At 53.6% G+C, this 24126-nt stretch overlaps 1 protein-coding gene across 1 annotated transcript in view; it reads right to left on the bottom strand.

Annotated features, from left to right (window-relative positions):
- csmd2 (CUB and Sushi multiple domains 2) overlaps positions 1–24126 on the bottom strand; it is a 995459-nt gene that overhangs the window by 371392 nt on the left and 599941 nt on the right. The window contains exon 26 of the mRNA XM_072502405.1: positions 13001–13195. Within this exon, the coding sequence (XP_072358506.1) occupies positions 13001–13195 (195 nt within the window). The remainder of the gene's footprint in view (positions 1–13000; positions 13196–24126) is intronic.

The raw sequence follows: 24126 nt of genomic DNA on the forward strand, positions 1-24126 counted from the left end.
GTCGGCCGCACGCGCGCGAATGGCGCCGATTCCCTGTTCGCCGGAGAATCGTGTTCCGCCGTCGGAGCTGCGTGGGGGAATTTTCGGCATCAACGCAATTCTCTGACCCGGCGCGGGCTTGGAGAATCCCAGCCTTTATGATATTTATATGGACCTCCTGCAGGTATTCGATGAAGTGCCTTATAAAAAACTGTGAACAACTAATGCTGGAGCTCATGGAATTGGAGATAATTTATTGACCTGGTTTGGAAATTGGTTGAATAGCAGGGAACAGAGAGTAGGTATAATGCATCAGTACTCTAATTAGCAGGATGATACCAGGGGCGGAATTCTCCGTTATCGGCGGAAAGTCCGCCGATCGGCGCAAAAAACGGCGCAAATCCGACTTGCATCACGTCGGAAAAATGGGTCGATAGTCTCCGGCCCGAAATGGGCTAGCAGCGACGTAACGGGATCCGCGCTTGCGCAGTGATTCACGCCGTGCAGCGTCATACGCGCTGCACGGCGTGACGGCTCATAAGGCCGCGCTGTTCCCCCCCACCCGACCGGAACACCCGACCGCAACACCCGACTGGATGGCTGGCCGTCGCTCAGCCCCGAGGTTCGAGTCACGCGATGTGGAGGCGCTCCTGGATGCGGTGGAGCAGAGGAGGGACGCCCTGTATCCCGGGCACGGCCGCAGAGTTGCCCCACGCCACAGCCGGCGTCTGTGGAGGGAAGTGGCAGAGGCCGTCACCGCTGTGGCCCTGACACCACGGACAGGCACCCAGTGCCACAAGAAGGTGAACAACCTCGTCAGAGCAGGCAGGGTGAGCCTCCCCCATATCCCCCCTCCCCATATCCCCCCTCCCCCATATCCCCCCTCCCCCATATTCCCCATATCCCCCCTCCCCCATATCCCCCCTCCCCCATATCCCCCCTCCCCCATATCCCCCATATCCCCGCTCCCCCATATCCCCCCTCCCCCATATCCCCCCCTCCCCATATCCCCCCTCCCCATATCCCCCATATTCCCCCTCCCCCATATCCCCCATATCCCCCCTCCCCCATATCCCCCCTCCCCCATATCCCCCCTCCCCCATATCCCCCCTACCCCATATCCCCCCTCCCCATATCCCCCCTCCCCCACATCCACCCCCATATCCCCCCTCCCCCATATCACCCCACCCCCATATCCCCCCTCCCTCATATCCCCCATATCCCCCCCTCCCCCATATCCCCAAGTGAATCCAGCCCTAACCTTAACCTCTGCAATACACGCGCAACCGATGGCGTGCATTCATATACCTGCCTAACACTGTTGCCTTTTATCCCTGCCCCCCCACCCACAGGAGAAGCGCGCACACAACAATAGGGAGCATGTGAGGACTGGAGGAGGGCCCGCTGATGAGAGGCCACTGACCGTACACGAGGAAAGGGCCCTGGAACTGGCTGGCGGACCTGAGGACCGGGAGGTTGCTGATGCAGAGGTCGGGGGCGTACTAGCAAGTGAGTCACCGACAGCCCGTCCCCATATCCCCCCTCCCCTATATCCCCCTCCCCGTATCACCTGATCACTGCCTGATGTCTAACCATGCATGCTTCATTGTGTATCGCAGGACCAAACGACCAGGCACCCATCCCCGCAGATGCAGACCGCCCGCAGGATGACCCTCGGAGACCACAGGAGACGGAGAGACCCGCACCCTCCAGCATGCGACGCCCGCAGGATGCCCCTCGGAGACCACAGGGGACGGAGAGACCCGCACCCTCCAGCATGCGACGCCCGCAGGATGCCCCTCGGAGACCACAGGAGACGGAGAGACCCGCACCCTCCAGCATGCGACGCCCGCAGGATGCCCCTCGGAGACCACAGGAGACGGAGAGACCCGCACCCTCCAGCATGCGACGCCCGCAGGATGCCCCTCGGAGACCACAGGAGACGGAGAGACCCGCACCCTCCAGCATGCGACGCCCGCAGGATGCCCCTCGGAGACCACGGGAGACGGAGAGACCCGGACCCTCCAGCATGCGACGCCCGCAGGATGCCCCTCGGAGACCACGGGAGACGGAGAGACCCGGACCCTCCAGCATGCGACGCCCGCAGGATGCCCCTCGCACACCACGGGAGACGGAGAGACCTGGAGCAACAGGGAGACGACACCCCCGTCACGTGCGGGAGCGACCACCCAGCGACGAGGGGGGCAGCCATAGGCCCCCGTCACATCCGAGCCAGGACACCACTACCCAGGACACCACTACCCAGTACACCACTACCCAGGACAGCACTACCCAGGAAGACGAAATACCGGACAGTGACTCAGAGTAGATGGGTGGAGACGAACCCCCACCCCAAAGTGCCATGGACTCAGAGTGGGACGAAGAGCACGACACAACGCCACTGCTGTCACCAACACCCTCCACCATCGCAGAAACACTCACCACGGTTGGGCACTTTAGTGATGAGGCGTCTGGTACACTCACTGGTGCGCACAACACAGCCGTCCCGGTACAGCAGGTGGAGGTAGGAGCAGCAGAGGGACCGGGCGGTCAGAGGGCAGCCCAGCCCAAGCGAACATCTGCCGCCCAGATGGATCCCGGGTTCCTGCAGTTACCACACCCACACATAGATCCGATGCAACCACCGACCCGGAGACGAGCGAAGAGGGTGACGGGCGGCTTGCGGCGGCTGCGGTCGCAGGTGGAGGAGTCCACCCGCGTCCAGGAGCTGGGAGTGGTGCCGGTCATGCGTGCCACGCAGGCCGACACCGCACGGGTGGCGTCCGCGATGGAGGCAATGGGTGCGACGGTGTCAGACATGGGGAACGGTTTGCGAGGCCTGGGGCCTTCCGTGCAGGCGGCGTCTGTGGCCCAGGAAATGGCTGCCCTCTCACAGGAGGCCATGAGCCAGTGCCAGCGCCAGATTGCAGAGGCGCTCAACGCCATAGCCCAGTCTCTGCAGGCCATGGCCCAGTCTCAGCAGGCCATGGCCCGGTCTCTGCAGGCCATCGCTGAGGGCATCGGCGCCAGTGGCCATGTGCGAGCCGGCGTCGCACTGTCACAGACAGGGTTCGACAACCCCCTGGGCTCCATGGCTGCAAACCTGCAGACCCCTGTCGATACCAGCACGGGCCTCCAGGACTGGCAGCGCCAGATGTCGGGGGGGCGTCGGATGGCCAGTCCGTTCGCATCCCCCACCCATGTAGAGGCCTGGGGGCCATCGGGCACCCCGAGGGAGGAGGAGGTGGTGTGGTCCGTCCCGGCTCCCTCTGTAGGGGAGGTCCCGGTACAACGCGACACCTCGGACTCCCCCCTTTCCGTCCCAGGTGCATCGGGTGGGCAACGGGCAGGACAGGCTGGCAGCTCGCCATCCCAGTCGCCCGGGCCGCAGCCTGGCCCATCTAGGCCAGGACGCCCCAAGAAACGGCCGCCAAAGGGATCCAGTGTCAGAGGGCAGGAATCACAGGAGTCCACCTCCAGTTCTGCTGTACCGCCTGGGGAACCACGTAGACGTAGTCAAAGGGCCCGTAAGGCCAAACAATTAGACACTGAGTAAGTTGGCACAGGTTCAGGGCACAGATGAGTTTTAGGGGCTAGGGCACAGATGAGTTTTAGGGGCTAGGGCACGTGCATGAACTCCTTTGGTTATTAAAGTCAATGTTACACCTACCGAAGCTGCCTTTGTGCTCTGTCCAAAGTGTGCGGGGGTGTCATGTACGTTGAGCGCAAGTGTGTGTGTGAGGGGTGGTCTTACCTCAGCCCCAGGTGAGTCTGTCCCCTTCCCCCTGGGCCGCCATCAACATCCCCCGGGCAGAGGACGGGACCATGCGCTGCAGTGTCACAGCCACATGCAGGGATGGTCCGGGTGGATGGTGGTACTGTGGCCATGGGTCAGACGTAGTCCAACGATGTAGAGCCAGGAGCTCATCGCAGGGCGGGTTGTCATCATGCTCCATGGCCTGCGATAGACACGCGTTCACCCGCAACTGTGTGAGCCCGGCCCGTTGTGCCGCAGGTGGATCGGCAATGGCGGGGGGGGGGGGGGTGGTGTCCATGCGGGTGGGGTGGGTGGGGTTGGGGAGGGGGGTGAGGGTGCTGGGTGGGTGGATGGGTGGGGGGTGTGGGTGGTCGGCTGTTGCCATGGTGTGCGGTCTGTGGCCATACTACCCGATTCCCACGCCCATCTAGTCAGTTAAGCGGGCGTCTATCAGTCTGTCCCGTGCCCGCTGGGCCAGCCGGTAACGATGGACAGCCACCCGCCTGTGTCTACCCCGTCTGCCCTGACCATTGCCCCCATCCCCCTCATCTGGGGAGGACTGGGCCTCTTCCTGCTGCTCCTCCACTCCGCCCTCCTCTGCCTGCGGCACATCACCCCTCTGCTGGGCTATGTTGTGCAGGACGCAGCACACCACAATGATGCGGCCGACCCTATCTGACCGATACTGGAGGGCGCCCCCAGAGAGGTCCAGGCACCTGAAACGCATCTTCAGCACGCCAAAGCACCTCTCGATCACTCCCCTTGTCACTACATGGGCATCATTGTAGCGGTCTCCGCCTCATTGCGTGGCCTCCGTATAGGCGTCATCAGCCACGATCGCAATGGGTAGCCCCTGTCGCCCAGCAACCAGCCCCTCAGCCGGGGATGGCGACCCTCGTACATGCCGGGGATGGATGGCCGCGACAACACGAATGAGTCGTGTACACTGCCTGGGTGACGGGCGCAGACGTGCAGGATCATCATGCGGTGGTCGCAGACCACCTGTACGTTCATCGAATAGGTCCCCTTCCTATTAGTGAACACGGCCCTGTTATCTGCAGGTGGCCGCACGGCGACGTGCATCCCATCGATCGCGCCCTGGACCATGGGGAACCCGGCCACGGCAGAGAAGCCCACGGCCCGGGCATCTTGGCTGGCCCGGTCCACGGGGAAGCGGATGTAGCTGTGCGCCATGGCATATAGGGCATCTGTCACTGCCCGGATGCACCGGTGCACCGATGTCTGCGATATGCCGGACAGGTCCCCACTCGGTGCCTGGAATGACCCCGTTGCATAAAAGTTCAGGGCCACCGTAACCTTGAGGGACACGGGGAGAGGGTGTCCCCCGCCAGTGCCACGCGGTGACAGGTGTGCCAGCAGGTGGCAGATGTGTGCCACGTTTTCCCGGCTCATCCGGAGTCTCCTCCTGCATTCCCGGTCCGTGAGGTCCTGGTATGACTGCCGGGGCCGGTGCACACGGGGCGCCTTCGGGTGCCTCCGTTTCCGTGGGGCCGTGACGTCCTCCTCCCCCTCCTCGTCCTGTCGGTCAGGTGTCCCTCCAGCCTGGGCGGCTGCCGCCTGCCCCTCTGCGGCAGCCTGCGCCGCCTCTCTGGCACGCTCCTCCTCCTCCTCCTCATCCAGGGCAACGTAGACATGAGCGGCTGCCACCACGGCGGCCAACATCGCTGGATGATCTGAAAACATGACGGCCTGGTGGGGGGGAGAGGAACGACGACATGTCATCATTGCCCATATCCCCTCCTCCCCCCAGCCAGGTGGCATGGGCCGCATGGGTCACTTGCCCTCCCATCCCCCTCCTCGGCACAGACCCCCCCCCCAACCTCCACCCCAGCACGGACCCCCCCCCAACCTCCACCCAGGCACGGACCCCCCCCCCAACCTCCACCCCAGCACGGACCCCCCCCAACCTCCACCCCGGCACGGCACGGACCCCCCCCCCAACCTCCACCCCAGCACGGACCCCCCCCAACCTCCACCCCGGCACGGCACGGACCCCCCCCCAACCTCCACCCCGGCACGGACCTCACCCAACCTCCACCCCAGCACGGACCCCCCCCCAACCTCCACCCCGGCACGGACCCCCCCCCCCCAACCTCCACCCCAGCACGGATTCCCCCCCCAACCTCCACCCCGGCACGGTCCCCCCCCCCAACCTCCACCCCGGCATGGCATGGACCCCCCGCAACCACCACCCCGGCACGGCACGGACCCCCCCCAACCTCCACCCCGGCACGGACCCCCTTCCCCAACCCCCAACCTCCACCCCGGCACGGCACGGACCCCCCCCCCCCAACCTCCACCCCAGCACGGACCGCCCCCCCAACCCCCAACCTCCACCCCGGCACGGCACGGACCCCCCCCCAACTTCCACCCGAGCACGGACCCCCCCCAACCTCCATCCCGGCACGGAGCCCCCCCCAACCTCCACCCCAGCACGGACCCCCCCCCCAACCTCCACCCCGGCACGAACCCCCCCCCCCCCCCCAACCTCCACCCCAGCGCGGACCCCCCCCAACCTCCACCCCAGCACGGACCCCCCCCAACCCCCAACCTCCACCCCGGCACGGACCCCCCCCCCATCCTCCACCCCGGCACGGACCCCCCCCCCCCGCAACCTCCACCCCAGCACGGACCCCCCCCCAAACTCCACCCCGGCACGGACCCCCCCCCAACCTCCACCCCAGCACGGACCCCCCCCCCAACCTCCACCCCGGCACGTACCCCCCCCCACCCAACCTCCACCCCGGACCCCCTCCCGGCACTCCCCCGGAGGCCCAGCCTACTCTAACCACCCCCCCCCGCCCCCCCGCCGCACACACACACACACTGCGGCCACTCCATTGCCTGCCCAGAGCCAACCCCCCAGGCTGTCACTCACCTCCATGCTGGTCGGCGTGAGCCTGGAGCACCGAGTCACGCCGATGAAAAGGAGGTTTAATTTACGTCGACGTGAACGGTCATCACGTCGACGGGACTTCGGCCCATCCGGAAGGGAGAATATCGGCAGGCCGAAAATCGGCTGCCTTGCGCAGACCCATGACATTCTCCGCGGCAGCGGCGACATTAACGCCCCGCCGACTTTTCTCCCTTCGGAGACTTCGGCAACCGGCGGGGGTGGGATTCACGGCGGCCAACGGCTATTCTCTGACCCTCTGGGGGTTCGGAGAATGACGCCCCAGTTGTTTTCTATCAAGAGCATCAACTATTCACTGTTTTTATTAAATACATAGATGATGGAACAGTAAATTACATAACCAAGTTTGCCAATGCTACAAACAAATGGCATTATAAACAGTGTGGATGGAAGCACAAAATTACAAACGGATGTAATAGATTAAGTGAATGGAAAAACTGTGGGAAGTAGATTTCAATGGAGACAAATGGAAAGTCATCCACTCGGACATGTAAAGGTTACAACATGAGACTTATTAAATAATGTAAATCTAGAAACAGCAGAGATCCAAAGAGACTTGGGGGCAGATCATTCAAATGCCATAATCAAAAGGGCTAATGGCATGCCAGTTTTTCTAACGAGAAGACCAGAGTACAAGGGTGTGGAGCTTATATTTCACTCTTACAAAACTCTGAGTAAACCACACCTGGAGAAATGTGAGCAGTTCTGGGCACTACACCTTAGATAGAATAGTCGGTTTTGAAGGAAATGCAGCATGGATTGACTAGAATGATACCTGAAATCCAAGGGCTACGTTACAAAGAGAGATTGTACAAACTGTTGTATTTGCTAGAAATCAGAAGGTTAAGTGGCTGTTTGATCCAAATTTCAAAGTATTAGGGGAACAGGTAGGATAGATGGAGAGAAACTGTTTTCAGTGGTTGGGCAGTCTGGAACGAGGAAGGAATCTTCTGAAAATTAGAGCCTGAATTTTCAAATTAGGAAACACTTCTGCACACAAAGAGTGGCATTATTTCAGAACTCTTTTCTATATGTGGTCATTAATACTAGACCGCTGGTTAATTTCAAATCTAAGATTGATAAGCAAGACATATTATGGGATGTAGGACCAAGAGTTGATGTCAGGTTAAGTCACAGATGAGCCATGGGCCAGGATTATCCCACCCCACCACGGGATAACACCGGAAAATACAGAAAGCCAGCCAAACATCCCCATTGACTTTGGCAGCATTGGTAAACCATGCCGATGGACTGGTCTGGAAGATCCTGTCAATGAAGGGCAGCACGGTAGCATTGTGGATAGCACAATTGCTTCACAGCTGCAGCGTCCCGGGTTCGATTCTGGCTTGGGTCACTGTCTTGCAGAGTCTGCACATCCTCCCCATGTCTGCGTGGGTTTCCTCCGGGTGCTCCGGTTTCCTCCCACAGTCCAAAGATGTGCAGGTTAGGTGGATTGGCCATGATAAATTGCCCTTAGTGTCCAAAATTGCCCTTAGTGTTGGGTTGGGTTACTGGGTTATGGGGATAGGGTGGAGGTGTTGACCTTGGGTTGGGTGCTCTTTCCAAGAGCCTGTGCAGACTTGATGGGCCGAATGGCCTCCTTCTGCACTGTACATTCTATGATAATCTCACTGAACAGCAGAACAGGCTGGAAGGGTTTTATTTCTTCATTTTTTTAGAGGATGCGGGCTTCGCTAGCTGGGCCAACATTTGTTGCCCATCCCTAATTGCCTTTGAAAAAGTGGTGGTGAGCTGCCTTCTTGAACCGCTGCAGTCCTTGTGGTGTAGGTACACCCACTGTGCTGTTAGGAAGGGAGTTCCAGGATTTTGGCCCAGCGACAGCAAAGGATATATTTCTAAGTAAGGCTGGTGAGTTACTCAGAGGGGAACCTCCAGGTGGTGGGATTCCCAGGTATCTGCTGCTCTTGTCCTTCTAGATGGTAGTGGTCTTGGGTTTGGGAGGTGCTGCTTAGGGAGCCTTGGTGAGTTCCTGCAGTGCATCTTGTAGATAGTACACACTGTTGCTACTGTGTATCGGTGGTGGGGGAGTGAATGTTTGTGGCAGGGGTGCCAATCAATTGGACTGCTTTGTACTGGATGGTGTCAAGCTTAGAGTGTTGTTGGAGCTTCACTCATCCAGGCAAGTGGGGCTATTCCATCACACTCCTGACTTGTGGACAGGCTTTGGGGAATCAGGAGGTGAGTTACTCACTGCAGGATTCCTAGCCTCTGATCTGCTCTTGTAACAGTGTTTATGCGGCTAGTTCAGTTCAGTTTGTGGTCAATGGTAACCCTCAGGATGTTGATTGTGGGGGATTCAGTGATGGTAATGCCATTGAATATCAAGGGATGATTGTTTGATTCTCTCTTTTTGGAGATGGTCATTGTCTGGCTGTTGCTTGCCACTTGTCAGCCCAAGTCTGGATATTGTCCAGGTCTTTCTGTATTTGCACGTGGACTACTTTAGTGTCTGAGGAGTCATGAATGGTGTTGAACATTGTGCATTCATCAGCAAACATCCCCACATCTGACCTTATGTTGGAAGGAAGGTCATTGATAAAACAGCCGAAGAAGATTGGGCCTAGGACACTACCCTGAAGAACCCTGAGTTAGATGGCCTAGCCCTGTACCTACATGTTAGCCTGTTCATTTTTAAGTTTGTTAACTCTAATGTTTTAAGTGCACATGGAACAATGACTTATGAAAGCATTAAAACATGTATTTATTATCAATAATAGTTATTTGTACCCTCAATTTTTCCAATGTGCCAAAATTAATTATATTTATAAGCTAAATGCACTCAGATTATTGAGTTATTTATTAGGAAACCAGAGTTAAAAGGAAATTCGCTTTTTAATGATTAAATGCAAAAAATACATTTCAAACATTATATTCAGGTAGAATGGTCAGATTAAAATTTAGATCATGAAAGCATGCTGATTATAATAGCGCATAATAAACAAGTCAATGTAAAGAATCAGTGTACAATGGCAGGTAAAAATTATTTTGAAAGTAACAGTCCTTTTCATTTTCATGTCATTAATGTTCCTAACTCAAGATTATTCTCGGTATATTAGTCTGCTCTTCTGTGGTGTTGCATGGAGCGAGCCAGAGATGTTGTTTTCTAATTACATGGGGTGCTTTATAGCATCACTAGAAGTTACAGGTAAAAATTAAACTTAACAAGAGTCCTATTGCTCATGTCTGAGTCACTTGATTTTTCATGAGAAATGTGTGACAAAAAGCAAGGAATGAATATTAGGGGCTGGATTCTCTGCACCCCGACGCCGAAACACCGGCCGGTGCCGAGGCAAAGAATCCATTTCACCGCACGGAATCAGGACCGACGCCGGTTCCCCGATTCTGCGGGCCCTGAAAAGCGGCATACTCAGAGAGTACACCACGCCGCATAGCTAAGTAAGGCTGGTGAGTTACTCGGAGGGGAACCTCCAGGTGGTGGGATTCCCAGGTATCTGCTGCTCTTGTCCTTCTAGATGGTAGTAATCTTGGGTTTGGTAGGTGCTGCTTAGGGAGCCTTGGTGAGTACCTGCAGTGCATCTTGTAGATAGTACACACTGTTGCTACTGTGTATCGGTGATGGGGGAGTGAATCTCTACTTGCGGCAATTGCTGGAGGCCCGCTTCGCCACCAAGCGGCCGAAATCCCGACGGCGTGGATCACTCATGGTCCTGCCGATCGGGATACTAGCGTTGCGGCTGCCTCAGTCCGCGGCCGCCCTGCTCGGGGGAGGGCCGATTGGAGGGCAAGGGGGTCTTATACGCGGCCGGGCAATGTTTGGGTGGGCGGTCAGAGTCGGGTGTGCGGCCGATCAGGGGGTCTATTTTTAATGTGCAGCTCCGCAGTCTGAGCCCACCATGGAGCACGGCGAGGCCGCTGCCATGCACATGCGCGGCCTCCGACCTGGAAGTGCAGGGACCAGTGCCTGCAGCAAAAGCTGCTAATTTTATGCCGGGTCCCTGCTAGCCCCCTGCAGGGCTAGGAATATGTGGCCCTTTCACACCAGATTTTCTGGCGTGAAAGTCGGGGTGGGATTCTTCGGAAACCAGCGGGGCGGGCAACTCCAGCGCGAAGGAGTGGCGTGAACCACTCCAGCATTGGGCCGCCCGAAGGTGCCGAATCCGCCGCACCTGCAGAGGCTAGGCCGGCGCCGGAGTGGTTTGCGCCGCGCCAGGCCGGCACGGAAGGGGCTTGGCGCCATGCCAACCGGCGGCGAAGGGCCTCCGCCAGCCAACGCGAGTTGGTGCATGCGCGGGAGCGCCAACATGTGCTGGCGTCATTCCAGTGCATGTGCAGGGGGGTTCATCTCCACGCCGGCCATCGCGGACCGTTACACTGGCCGGCGCAGAGGAATAGAGTGCCCCCATGGCACAGGCCCGCCCGCGGATCAGTGGGCTCCAATCGCGGGCCAGGCCACCATGGGGGCACCCCCCCCGGGGTCAAATCCCCCCGCGCCACCCGAGTACACCGGAGGCCGCCCACAGAGCCAGGTCCGGCGGTAAGTACCTGTTGTAACATACGCCGGAGGGATCGGCCGAAAACGGGCGACCACTCGGCCCATCGCGGGCCGGAGAATCACCGGGGGGGCCGCTGCCAACCACCCCAACCGGCGCGATTCCTGCCCCCGCCAAATCCCCGGCGCCGGAGAATTTGGCAGCCGGCGGGGGCGGGATTCACGCTGCCGCCCAGTGATTTGCCCCACAGATTTTACGATGGCGTGGGGACATAGTCCTAAAAACAGAGAATCCAGCCCTAGATACTTCAGCATAAACAAATATCAAATAATTCAAATCAGACAAAAAAATGAAATTATAATTTGAGGAAAATAGAGAATGTTGCCGTTGCCTGTTTAATAATAATTAATAATCTTTATTCGTGTCACAAGTAGGCTTACATTAACACTACAATGAAGTTACTGTGAAAGTCCCCTAGTCACCACACTTCGGCGCCTGTCCTGGTACAATGAGGGAGAATTCAGAATGTCCAATTCACCTAACAAGCACGTCTTTTGGGACTTGTGGGAGGAAACCGGAGCACCCGGAGAAAACCCACGCAAGCACAGAGACAACGTGCAGACTCCGCACAAACAGTGACCCAAGCCGGGAATCGAACCCGGGTCCCTGGCGCTGTGAAGCAACAGTCCTAACCACTGTGCTACATGCCGCCCATGGGCATAAAAGGGGGCATAAAAGGACAACAAAGCCCAGTTTCCAAAATGAATCTTGAGGAAGCTTAAGCCCCTGAAAGGGGTAACCCGTAGAAATAAATCTTTGCAAGGATATAAAACACTATCGAGACAGCTTTACCAGTAACGCTAGTCATCAAATATGAATTATTAATTTATGATGTGATTATATTAGAAATGTTATCTTTTTAAAATTCTGAAAATATGCTCGCCACTGATAACATTTTGCAAAATGATCTCCTGAGTGATATGATGGGCTGGTTTTCCGATGTTTACGATGTTTACTGGCTGCAGTTTCATAACTGTTTTCTAGCTCTTTCATGAAACCCACCAATTAACACTTATTTTTATGTTTTTTTATTCCCAGCTAATAGACATCTTTTTCAGATGCAATATTGCTTTCCACCTAATGACTGCGGTTCACTAAAAGAGAATGGGCACTTGCTCTTTCAACAATATGATCTTTGTGCCAAGTGAATACTGTCGAGCATGACTGCGCATAGGCATGTGTGTCATCCCTGATTCTCTTGTCCAGTAATAGCCCGTGACACAAACAAACACAACACTAGAGCATAAATATTTTCATGCAGCGCATGGATAGAAATCTGGCCTGGCAGATCACCCAGCCATTATAGAACTTATCTGGTTTGCAGATCACAGAATATAAATTGGGCAGGTTGTAAAACGAGCAGGAAGATCTGTTTTATGTGATCACCAAAAATATGATGAAGACAAAAAAAAAATCATTAAAACGTCACTGCTGTGAATCCTACAATGAGGCTTCAATACCAACCATATCATTCAGGGAGTTGATGAGGATGTAATCATTGTGAGAAAAATTAGAGAGTGAATGTCAGCAGTTTCCAATTTTATGAATTGGTTGTGTGGAGATTCATCAAGAAAAAATGAGTTGCCCAAGCACCTGGGCACGAATGGTGTATGCTATGTTGGCATCTGCTAAACCAGAACAGAAATGGTTTATAAAATAGAATGGTGGAGGGGAAGAAACAGGGGGCTAAAATATTGACATTTTTCCTCATAGCACGAGAATGGTGATTACTGCCATTGCAAACTGAATTTTGTACATATATATTTGGATGATCCTTTCCACATGGGGTGCAGTTACCTGAACAGGATGGAACAGGCTTGTTCCAGGAAGGCTTCCCATCTCCTCCCATGATGCAAGTCAGAGTTGAATAGCCAACAATCTCATAGCCGCTGTCACAGTAAAAGGTCACTGTGGATCCAAGCTTGAGGTACGTTCCGACCCTTGTGCCATTCTTAATGGTTCCAGGGTCAAAGCAAGATTCTCTGGGGTTTTCTTTAATAAAAAAAAATGCATTGAAATTGTTAATTACTTGACTGTTTATTTCTTTGCAAAAATGAATTACATTAAAGTTCAATGATGACAAACCCTGGAAAGGTTATGTCCACTCTGCAACCATTATTAAAGACAATTTGTGATATTATAGCACAATGAACTTAAATGAAACAGTTGCTTCTTACAATACATTTTCCTGGATATTCTGAGCTATAAGTTGATGGTGCTCACTTGGCCAGTTGTCAAATACGACTTCCTTGCATGTTAGTTAGGAATCCGGGAGTGGGGATTTGGTGGAGATGGTGGTGGAGAATCACAACAAATGAAAAAAGGTCATGGATGTTTATATATGAAACGTGATTTAATGAAAAAAAGAGTCCCGTTTTGGACGTGAACAGCGGGGTGTTTCTTGGAGGCTGCAGCGCTGAGAACTACCCTGCTATTAAACGCGACTCAGCAAGGAATGTCCCACCAAGGCCAGACCGACATTCATTTCCTGAGCTGAGTTCATCAGTGCAAGAAGAGATTGCGGCTCCATTTGTAATTGCCGCCCTGATCTCTCAACACCCCACCACAGCATCTGGACCCCCCCCGCCCCCTCCAATGTCCCAACCTACCAATTAGGCGGTGCCCAAGCCCACCTTCACCCCACTTCATCAGGGTAGGGCAACCCCGGGCTCGATCCCCAGCACAGGCAACCTGGCAAGGGTAATCAGTGACCCCTCAGAAATCTCCAAAACCCTAGCAATGGTAAGGAAATGGCAGCACTGGTACATGCAACTTGTGTAAATGAGTCACTGGCATTGGTCGGGGACGTCAACATTATCCTATCTGTTCTCTATTGTCTTTGCAGAAGGCAAAGGCACATGATTTGAGGAAGAGGTATCACAGTGGAGGAGGAGTGCCCCAGCTTGTTCTTGTGGTTGCCGTGAAGAAAGCGAATGATGGAAATCACCAGGATGGCACCATGAGAACGAAATGGGCAATGGGGGTTTAATGAAGGAAAGATTGAAACACTATACTGATATGTAGATGAAGGGAGTGGCATGCATTCCTCCCTATCCGACAGCATGTCAAAGACTCAGCACTGTCAAGACTTCTGCTGTCAATGGCTGGTTTTCAGGATCTACTTCTTCGGCTGGATCCTCCGTTTCACCGGCAGCGCAGTCACGCCCGCGGATTTCCCGACGCTGAGCGGGTGCCTACAATGGGAAACCCCATTGGCCAGCTGTTGGAAAATCGAGCACCAGAAAACTGTCACATCACCAGGAGCAGCACAAGCACCTGAGACAGCAGGGCCAGCACTGTCAGATCAAACAAGCGCACCCTCCACCAGTGCAGAGACACTCACATTGATGGGTCCTTGTACCTGTTTGAAGAAGGCTGGTGGATGATGAGCATGACAATAGTGGACAGGAGAGAGGCAGAGGCAGCTGTGGGCAGTGCCCTCATAGAGCTCAATGCAGAGGCAGGGCCTCAGGAGTCACAAGCGAGAAGGCTCAACTAAGACCACCATTGTGAAACGCATACCCACAGAGTTCCCCCGAAGGCATGAACTGAAAGTGAAGGACTCCATTAGGCTCAATTGCACCATCATTGTTCAGGGCTTTGAGCACATAAGTTTCTCCATTAACAGAGGGCACAGCCTCATGAAAAGCCACATGCAGCCACACTTGTAGTAGTTGCAAGATCAGTGCACTGACATTGCATTCATAGCATACATCCGATGGCCTGCAGCACTGTCAGGTCAGTGGTGCTGGTGGCACCAAAATGCATGGAGTTAATGCCAGCTGCGGCCCAGCTGGTAGTCCTCTCCAGCCATCCAGAGTTCCTGCAAAGGGCTGAGGGAGCATTGAGTGAGGCTGTGGGGGCCTTCCCTCATGGGGTGTCCAAGTTATCAACAGCCTCCTTAGCCCCTGTGATTGAGGGAGCATCCATCCAGCACGGGCCTGTGACGGAGGCTGCTCGCTCATTGACGTGAATGCAGCAGCTTCCAGACTGGCGCTTCCATGGGCATCTCAGCCATTAGCAGAGACAATTAAGCAGGCTGCCTCCATGTCTTCCGCAGCCACAATGGCAGCAGCATGTAGAATGGCTGAGAGCAGAGGCAATGGCATCAGTCCGAGTGCTGAGTAATGCACTGGAGTTTATTTCCGTTGTTAATGCACACTTTTTTTTATCTCTTGTTAATCCTGTAAATCTTGACACATGACTTCAAACATGCAAGCTTCCATTCTTTAATGGCGCAACTTGAAAAGCGTGATGAAGTGGTGAAGGTCAGCAAAGGTCTTTGAAGGAGGACAATGAGATCGCTCAACAGATGTGCACCAGCAAATGCCAAACTCTTTTGGCGGGATTCTCCGACCCCCCCCGCCGGGTTGGAGCTTCGCCGGGGGCTGGCGTGAATCCCGCCCCGGCCGGTTGCCTAATTTTCCGGCACCGGATATTCGGCGGGGGCGGGAATTGCGGTGCGGCGGTCGGCGGGTCCCCCCGGCAATTCTCCGGCCCGCGATGGGCCAAAGTCCTGCTGCTGGAATGCCTGTCCCGCCAGCGAGAATCAAGCCACCTCTCTTCTCGGCGGGACTAGGCGGCGTGGGCGGGCTCCGGGGTCCTGGGGGGGGGGCGCGGGGCGATCTGGCCCCGGGGGGTGCCCCCACGGTGGCCTGGCCCGCGATCGGGGCCCACCGATCCGCAGGCGGGACTGTGCCGTGGTGGCACTCTTTTCCCTCCGCCTCAGCCACAGTCTTCGCCATGGCCGACGCGGAAGAGGCACCCCCCCTGCGCATGCGCGGGGATGACGTCAGCAGCCGCTGATGCTCCCGCGCATGGGCGGACATCCGCCAATCAGCGGAGTCCTTTCAGCCCCGGCTTGCGTGGCGCCAAAGGCCTTTCCCGCTGGTCAGCGCGTGCCAACCACTCCGGCGCGGGCCTAGCCCCTCAAGCTGAAGGCTTGGCCCCGAAAGGTGCGGAGAAATCCGCACCTTTGGAGCGGCCCGACGGCGGAGTGGTTCACGCCACTCCATCCCGCCGGGACCCCCGCCCCGCCGGGTAGGGGAGAATCCAGGCCTTTGTCTTTGCTAGCAACGGTAGCAGGGCGAATTCGCAATGGAGAATCCCGGCCCATGACTTCTCAGGACATCGGTTGTCCCGTAGAATTCATTCACAGAGTTTGTCTGGTGGTATGAAGGTCACTGTACTCAGCCTGCTGGATGATAAAGGTATCATAGAAGTTGCTGGGATAGTGAGCGGACAAATACATTAAACTCTGCTTGTGGTCACAGACCAGCTGAGCGTTTAGAGAGTGAAATCTCCTCCCATGGTTTAATGGGGGCAAGATTTATTTTTAATGGTTTTTATTGGGCATTGTACATGTTATAAATACAGATAAATACATCGTAAAGCAAAACACATATGGGCGGGATTCTCCGACCCCCGCCGGCTGCCGAATTCTCCGGCGCCGGAGATTCAGCGGGGGCGGGAATTGCGTCACGCTGGTCGGCGGGCCCCCCTACGACAATTCTCCAACCCACGATGGGCCAAAGTCCTGCTTGTTCTATGCAGGTCCCGCCGGCGTAAATTGGACTAGGTCCCTTACCGGCAGGACCTGGCGGCGCGGGTGGGCTCTGGGGTCCTGGGGGGGCCGCGGGGCGATCTAGCCCTGGGGGGTGCCCCCACGGTGGCCTGGCCTGCGATCAGGGCCCACCGATTCGCGGGCGGGCCTGTGCCGTGGGGGCACTCTATTCCTACACGCCGGCCATGTAAGCCTCCGCGATGGCCGACGCATCGGCGAACCCTCCCTGCGCATGCGTGGGGATGACGTCAGCAGCCGCTGATGCTCCCGCGCATGCACGGACCCGCGCCGGCCGGCGGAGTCCCTTCGGCCCAGGCTGGCACGGCAACAAAGGCCTTCCACGCCGGCCGGCGGGGCGCCAACCACTCCGGGGCGGGCCTGGCCCCTGAAGCTGCGGTGGATTCCGCACCTTTGGGGTGGAGACGCCAGAGTAGTTCACGCCACTCCGTCCCGCCGGGACCCCCCCCGCCCCGCCGGGTACGGGAGAATCCCGCCCATAGAATCTGGGAAATATAACAGGACAGGGCGTCTTTCCTCCCCTCTCTTGTAGTTTCTCGCTCTTTTTACAGAACATCAAACTAGGGTGGAGGGGGTACCTGGGTGGTGCCCCCTAATGCTTTTTACATTCTTTTGTGCAGGTGCCTCGAGGTTGTCCATTGTTCGTTTCTCCTTCCCGTTTTTCCTTCCATTCTCTCGCCGTGCTGTGTTTGCTGCCACTGTTGTCTTCCTCTGTACTCTCTCCGTTGTTTTTGTTCTCTTATCTCTTCCCCTTGCTGGCTTCCCTTTTTTGCTCACCCCTCCTCCCCCGCTCCCCCTCCCACCTTACTCCCCCCCCTTCCTCAATGCTTCCTCCCCCCCCCCCATTCTTTCTTGCCGAGTTTTGTTACCTCACCTTGCTCCACCACTCCCCCCCCCCCACCCCACCCCCCCCCCGCTTCCCCCACCCCACTCCCCAGTCTCCAGGTCCTCCCTCACTTTCCTCTTTCTATCTTGTCCTGGCTTTTTCTCCCTGGCTCCTGGTTATTTATTTATTTATGTGTTGGCCACAAACAGGTCCCGGAACAGTCGGCTGAATGGCTCCCATGTTTCGCGGAGGCCCTCTTCCGACCCACGGATGGCCAATTTGATTTTCTCCATTTGGAGAGATTCCAAGAGGTCGGACAGCCAGTCTGCAGCTTTAGGTGGTGCTGCTGACCGCCAGCTGAGCAGAATTCCACGGCGGGCGATCAGGGAGGCAAAGGCCAGGCGCATTCAAAGATGCCCTACATTTGAAAGTATTCAGCAATGGAGGTGAATCCCACTTTCCTTGGCGGCTGCAAGGCCCTGCTCAGGTTCTGCAATTAGGGCATCAGTGATAAGTGAGATTCTGTGGTCTTCTACCACTTCAGAAACTCTACCAAGGCCTGCTGCTAATCCTTGGGAAGAGACAGAGGTCAAGAAATTTGACAGCTACTGATATGGCATTTTGAGTGGTTGCGAGTTGAGGTGCTTTGGTACAAGATCGCACAACTCAGGAACCATCTGTCTAGATCGGTGCAGTCCCATGTGGCATTGGTTTTCTGACATTTCCAGGTAGTTCTTTTCCATGATTGGTCACTCGATGCTGTGGGAAGAATCTCCATTGCTTTCCTGCCGCACGTTCCTCTCCACTGCCTCCTCCTTTACAGGGCTTCACCTCTGCTCCTGAGGATGTTGATCCTTATCGCTACTTGAGCCAGCATCTGTAAAACTTAATCGCGTGTCCAGCTGTTGCCTTGCCTTGCTCATTATTAACTTCACTCACAATGACCTCTGGGCCCCCAAGCTCCCTTATGGTCCCGCAATTTCTGGAGGGTCTCAACCCCCTCCACTATCAAAACAGGTACAGTCCACTCGCTCTGCTACCTCTGCTCACCAGATGGCACCTGTGTGCCAATGGTTGAGTGCCCCTCTCAACCATGCTCCCTGTTATGGGCCCACATAATTTGATGAGCTGGCAAGAAACCTATTAACCTATCAGTTGACAACTTATCTAAATCAGGCAGATTGCCTCCCTGTCTTCCCCTGTCCTGTGTCAAATCGGTCATGGCACAATGGTGACATCAAATCAGCACGCTGGCAGTAATCTTTCATGCCTGCCCACCTCTGCACTCACCCCGTGGAAGTTGCGGGGTGAGATTAATGATTCTTCCTGTTATCTAAATGGAACTCTTTGTTATTGTGAGTGATGATGACAATTCAGAGGAGGCACAAATTGAATCGAGGAAACCATGTGACAGCTGAAGCAGCACCAGGGGCCATTTTCATTCATAACTATATTTATTTTGCATCATTTAAACATCGTACAGCCAATTCCAATGGTCAAGTACCCACACCTACCTTTTTGAGAAAAGAATGTTTAAAAAAAAAGAGCAGTCAGAAAGTGAAAAACAGCTCGGGTTAATGAAGTTAATCTCAGTCTGGATTTGTGAAATAAAGGAATCCTCGTAATTGGATCCCTTCCTTTGCACGATTTCTGATGATGAAACTGTTTAAAAGAGGATCTGGTTATGAGATTTCATCAAGAAAAAGAATTTGATAGTGCTGCTTCATCGGGTTACCTGGGTAGGAACTGGACACCATCTAAAGCGGAGTGCAGTTCCAGTGGTGTACTGGAATGGGGGAGAACAAATTCATCCTTGAGCCTCAGGACGGCAGGTGAAGTTAAGAGTTGCGGGGTTTGGGGTGGTTGGTGATCACAGGGAGACAAGAGGCAGATGATAGGTCCAACTAGTTTACTTCAGTTTAGGCAACTAACTGACAAATGTGCGTACTTTGTGACAACTTTCTTATGGAGAAGTTCCTCTATCAATAAAGTGCACATAGGTGGCATGACCAATCGTCAGTCAGAATTAAAATTATGCAAATTTATTAAAAATACAATTGGAACCTAACCAAAACACTCGATTGTACCCATTTGACATCTAGAAAACAGCATTGAATTCAGACTCTAGTGGGGCGAGGAATTCAAAGCCATAGTAGCAGTATGTTGCAGATGCAAGAGATAAGGAGCACTTCCTTCATGAGAGTCATTTTATTCATTTACATAAACACCGCAAAGGAGGAAATTGAAACTTTTACGGTTGAGCTGTGAAAAATTCTTGAGGTGTACCAAAGGCAATTCTTATTATTGTGTTTAATGGTTCCATCAGTCCAACTACCATTAAATACAATACTAACAGCACTTTTCCATGCTTCCCAAGCTGCAGAAAAGGCACAGTGGTACTTGACTTGAAGTGTTTCATATTTTTAATCTGTGCAAATCTGCTACCAATGTGCTCTCCAGTGAACTCATTTCCACGGTTGTTAATTGCAAGTGAGGAATACATCCAACCAAGACTGTTTACAGGTACTGGTACGAGAATAGTTCAGGCCACATTCAGAAATAAATAAACCTTCTCTGTGTTTACTTGTGGAAATAACTCTGATCTCTGCAGCTGACATTTGTTAATTTTCAAAGTGTTGCATAGGAAGCATGCAATGATTACCAAAAGATCATGGCACAATGCTACGTCTGTGCTGGAAATCAAAGCCAGGCTGTTGATGGGGTTTACTGAGCAGAGGTAGCCGCCTCAATGGGAGTAATGACAAAGTGCCCAATTTAAGGGTAGCACTCTGAAGGACTTGGCAGCAACTGTTTGAACCACCCTTTCATCCCAACCCATCAGGTAATACTGGGGAGTAATCTCAAAAAGCAAAATCAAATGTGAATAAAAGAAGAGGAGAAAATTGATGCTATTTCATCAGGAAATAAATTCCGATAAATTCCTGGCCTGAAATGTTGGGCAAAATTAATGGCTTCAGGTCAAGGGTGGGTTGATGCATTTAACTAAGCAGGCGGGTGCCAGATGTGGACCCCACCACCTCCCTGCCTGGTTATGTCTGGGGCAGGAAGCCTTGTGGACGGCCTTCCCACTTTGCCATTAATCAAGCCTCTTAAGTATGCAAATAATACTCATTTGTCATCATATGGGTAGTCTGAAAAGCAAACGTCCTGTCGTGTTTGCTTGCAGGTTCCTGGGATGGTGCCAAGTTGTCAAGCACTCAATTCCTGATGAACGGACCCTGTATTGAGGAGGGGGGGGGGGGGAGAGCACTGCTGGCAATGCACAGCTTCCTGCCTCTGATTAGCTGCCATCTCTTGGAGGGTTGAGGAGGTGACAATACTGTGCCTCGGGGTCTTTGATCTTGGGAGGGTCAAGTGCTGGCCATTTAAGTGCCTGAGGGGCATAATGCAGCAGGTCGTCATGAGAGGAGGTGACAAGGGACATTCCAGCCAGTGGGTGGGGCCCCCATCACAGTTAATTGCTGCCCATTAACTCTGTTTCACTTCACAGGTGTTGTCTGACCTGTTGAGCAGTTGCAGCATTTTTTATGTTGTTCGAAATTTCAAACAACTGTTGTATTTTGCTTTTGAACTGATGGTTCTTAACAGAAACCTTAAACAGCTGGACAGTAAATACCAGGTTCAGGCTTTAATTGACCCTCTGCTGTACAACCTGCAATTTACTTATCGCCCAAGGGCAAATTATTGGTACAGGGGTACTTTTCTCAGCATGTGCTGTGGATAGGAAAATTACATCCTCCTATATGTTTATAGGTCTTTGACCTCGTGCTGAGATGGTCATACTGATAAGCGCTGGAAGCAGTATCATGATATTGAGATGATTTCATAAAGTATGACGCCAAACAACTCTGCTTCAAGAATTTGCTTTTTAAAAAATGTAATTGTAATCCAGAGACCCAGGGTAATACATTGGGGGCTTGGGTCCGAATACCACCATGGCAGATGGTGGAATTTTAATTCAAGAGAAATATGGGATTAAAAGTCTAATGATGATGATGAAAAACCATTGTCGATTGTTGTAAAATCCCATATGGTTCAGTGAGGTCCTTCAAGGGAAGGAAATCTGCCATCCTTATCCGGCCTGGCCTCCATGTAACTTCAGGCCCACAACAATGAGGTTTACTCTTAAATGCCCTCTGAAATGGCCTTGCAAACTACTCAGTTTATGGGCAATGAGGGACGGGAGCAATAAATGTTCGCCCAGCTAATGTTACACACATCCCATGAATGAATAGAAAAACAACACTCTCAAGCAGTGCATTCCAGATCCCAACCAATTTCTGAGTAAAGTAGTTTTTCCTCTTGTCTGTATTGCATCTTGTGCCAATTACCGAAACTGTGTGGCCCCTTGTTCTCAATCCTTCCATTAATGTGAACAGTTTTTCCAGATCTATTCTGAATACCTCTATCAAATCTCCTCTCAACCTTTTCTTCACCAAGAAGAACAGTCCCAACTTCTCCATTCTATCGCCATAAGTGAAGTTTTGTTGAAAAGGGAGGCATGCTGCTGAAGCTTTTCATCTTGCACCCGATGAGACAAATACAAGAATGCCAAATTTCAAAACATCACAACAATTAACACGATAGGCGAAAAAGTCAAAACAAGTCAGGATTTGCAAGTCAACTCTGACTGGCTGAAAATTTGAATGTGTTTCACACTGCTACTATGCAGTGGCTATGCAAGTGGTATTTTCCATTAACAGGATACTGTCATCAATCCAAAAAGATGTTCTGCCCAGCACGCATTTGAGAAATGTCATGTATGAACTTTACTGTTAGTGTGAAGCCACATATTTCGGCTGTTCTTTAGGTTGTACACAGTAGGCAGAGTACAAACCATACTCAACTTATCCGCACTTACAAAACCCAACCAAAATGCCTACTGTTACATTTGTTTCCATGTTTGGGAAGCACTTCCAGCACAATCCTGAGTGCGCACCGAGCTACATTAGCTAAACAAAAATCAATATAAGATCACAGTCAAGCTTGTAGCATGGCTTACTCTCCCTCTTCTTTTCAATTATCAATCCCTCCTTTGCACTTTATTTTCATCCTGCCTCGACCCAAAGCTTTAAAATTGGCGGTTTTCTATTTTTTGAAAATATCTATGCAGCTTATCTGAAGGTACATTATCATTACAGCTTTTCAGCAAAGTTTCTTGTGAGAGCATGAGCAAACTGATACTTTGATTAAATCCCTGTATAGTAAGAAGAAACACTGAATGCAAGTACTTTCATCCACCACGCAACAAGGCCCTTCAAATCATGAATTCTGACTGCATTTCTGGGACAGCACGGTGGTGCAGTGGTTAGCACTGCTGCCTACAGCGCTGAAGACCAGGGTTTGAATCCCGGTCCTGGGTCACTGTCTGTGTGGAGTTTTCACATTCTCCAGTGTCTGCTTGGGTTTCACCCCCACAACCCACGTGCAGGGTATGTGGATTGGCCTCTCTAAATTGCCCCTTAATTGGGAAAAAAGATAATTGGGTACTCTTTTTTTTAAAATGTCTGTATTTCTAAAGAATCCCTGGATCCTCATTATTTTGGCACTCATTTACATTACAGTTAGCCACATCATGGCTTCGGCCATTTTAGGAAACCTCCCTCATTGGAGCTGGTTTAGCTAAGTGGGCTAAACAGCTGGCTTGTAATGCAGAGCAAGGCCAGCAGCGCGGGTTCTACCTGTATTAGACCTTCCAAAATGCATTACCTCACATTTGTCTGGATTAAACTCCATCTGCCATCTCGCCGCCCAAGTCTCCAAACAATCTAAATCCTGCTGTAGCCTCTGACAGTCCTCATCGCTATCCGCAATTCCACCAACTTTTGTGTCGTCCGCAAACTTGCTAATCAGACTTGTCACATTTTTCTCCAAATCAACCCCACTTAACCGGGGTGTCCAGGCACGGACCACCATTTCCACGGCCAGCAAGGCACCTTGCTGCGCACCCCACTCACCGCCCATCATGACCAGTGGTTACGCACCATGACACTAGGCATATGGGTGCCCCACCCCCACTCCACCCCTCCAACATCCCCACCCTCCCAAAATCGGGCGCCACCCGCCGGCGGGGCATCACGCGGCCCATTCAAGGGGGCAACCACAGTAGCCCCAACAGAAGGGCATTGGACGGTAGCCACAGAGCGTACCTCTGGTAGGGTACAGCCGGGCACTGATACCCCTGCCAGCAGAGATGGGTGCTGGAGCCAGAGGCTCCCACTGTGCCTGGCACCGATGGGGCTAGGGGTACAAAGCGGATGGCAGATTGTCAGGGGAAATGGCCAGGGTGGGTGTGGGGATGGGGGAGGAGGGATTGGAAGGGAAGTGAACATGTGGGGGGCAGGGGCTGCAGTGCATGCTGAGGCCACCATGTAGCCCATTGGATTGGTTTGGCACGGGAGTAGGCACCATGTCAAAATGTTGGTCTTTCACCCCCTGCAGACATGGACTTCTTCCCAATGTGTTTCTTCCCTTCTCTTCTTTGAGACCACAGCT

This window comes from Scyliorhinus torazame, chromosome 1 (assembly GCF_047496885.1).
Source record: "Scyliorhinus torazame isolate Kashiwa2021f chromosome 1, sScyTor2.1, whole genome shotgun sequence".
In the NCBI taxonomy this organism is placed as follows: Eukaryota; Metazoa; Chordata; class Chondrichthyes; order Carcharhiniformes; family Scyliorhinidae; genus Scyliorhinus; species Scyliorhinus torazame.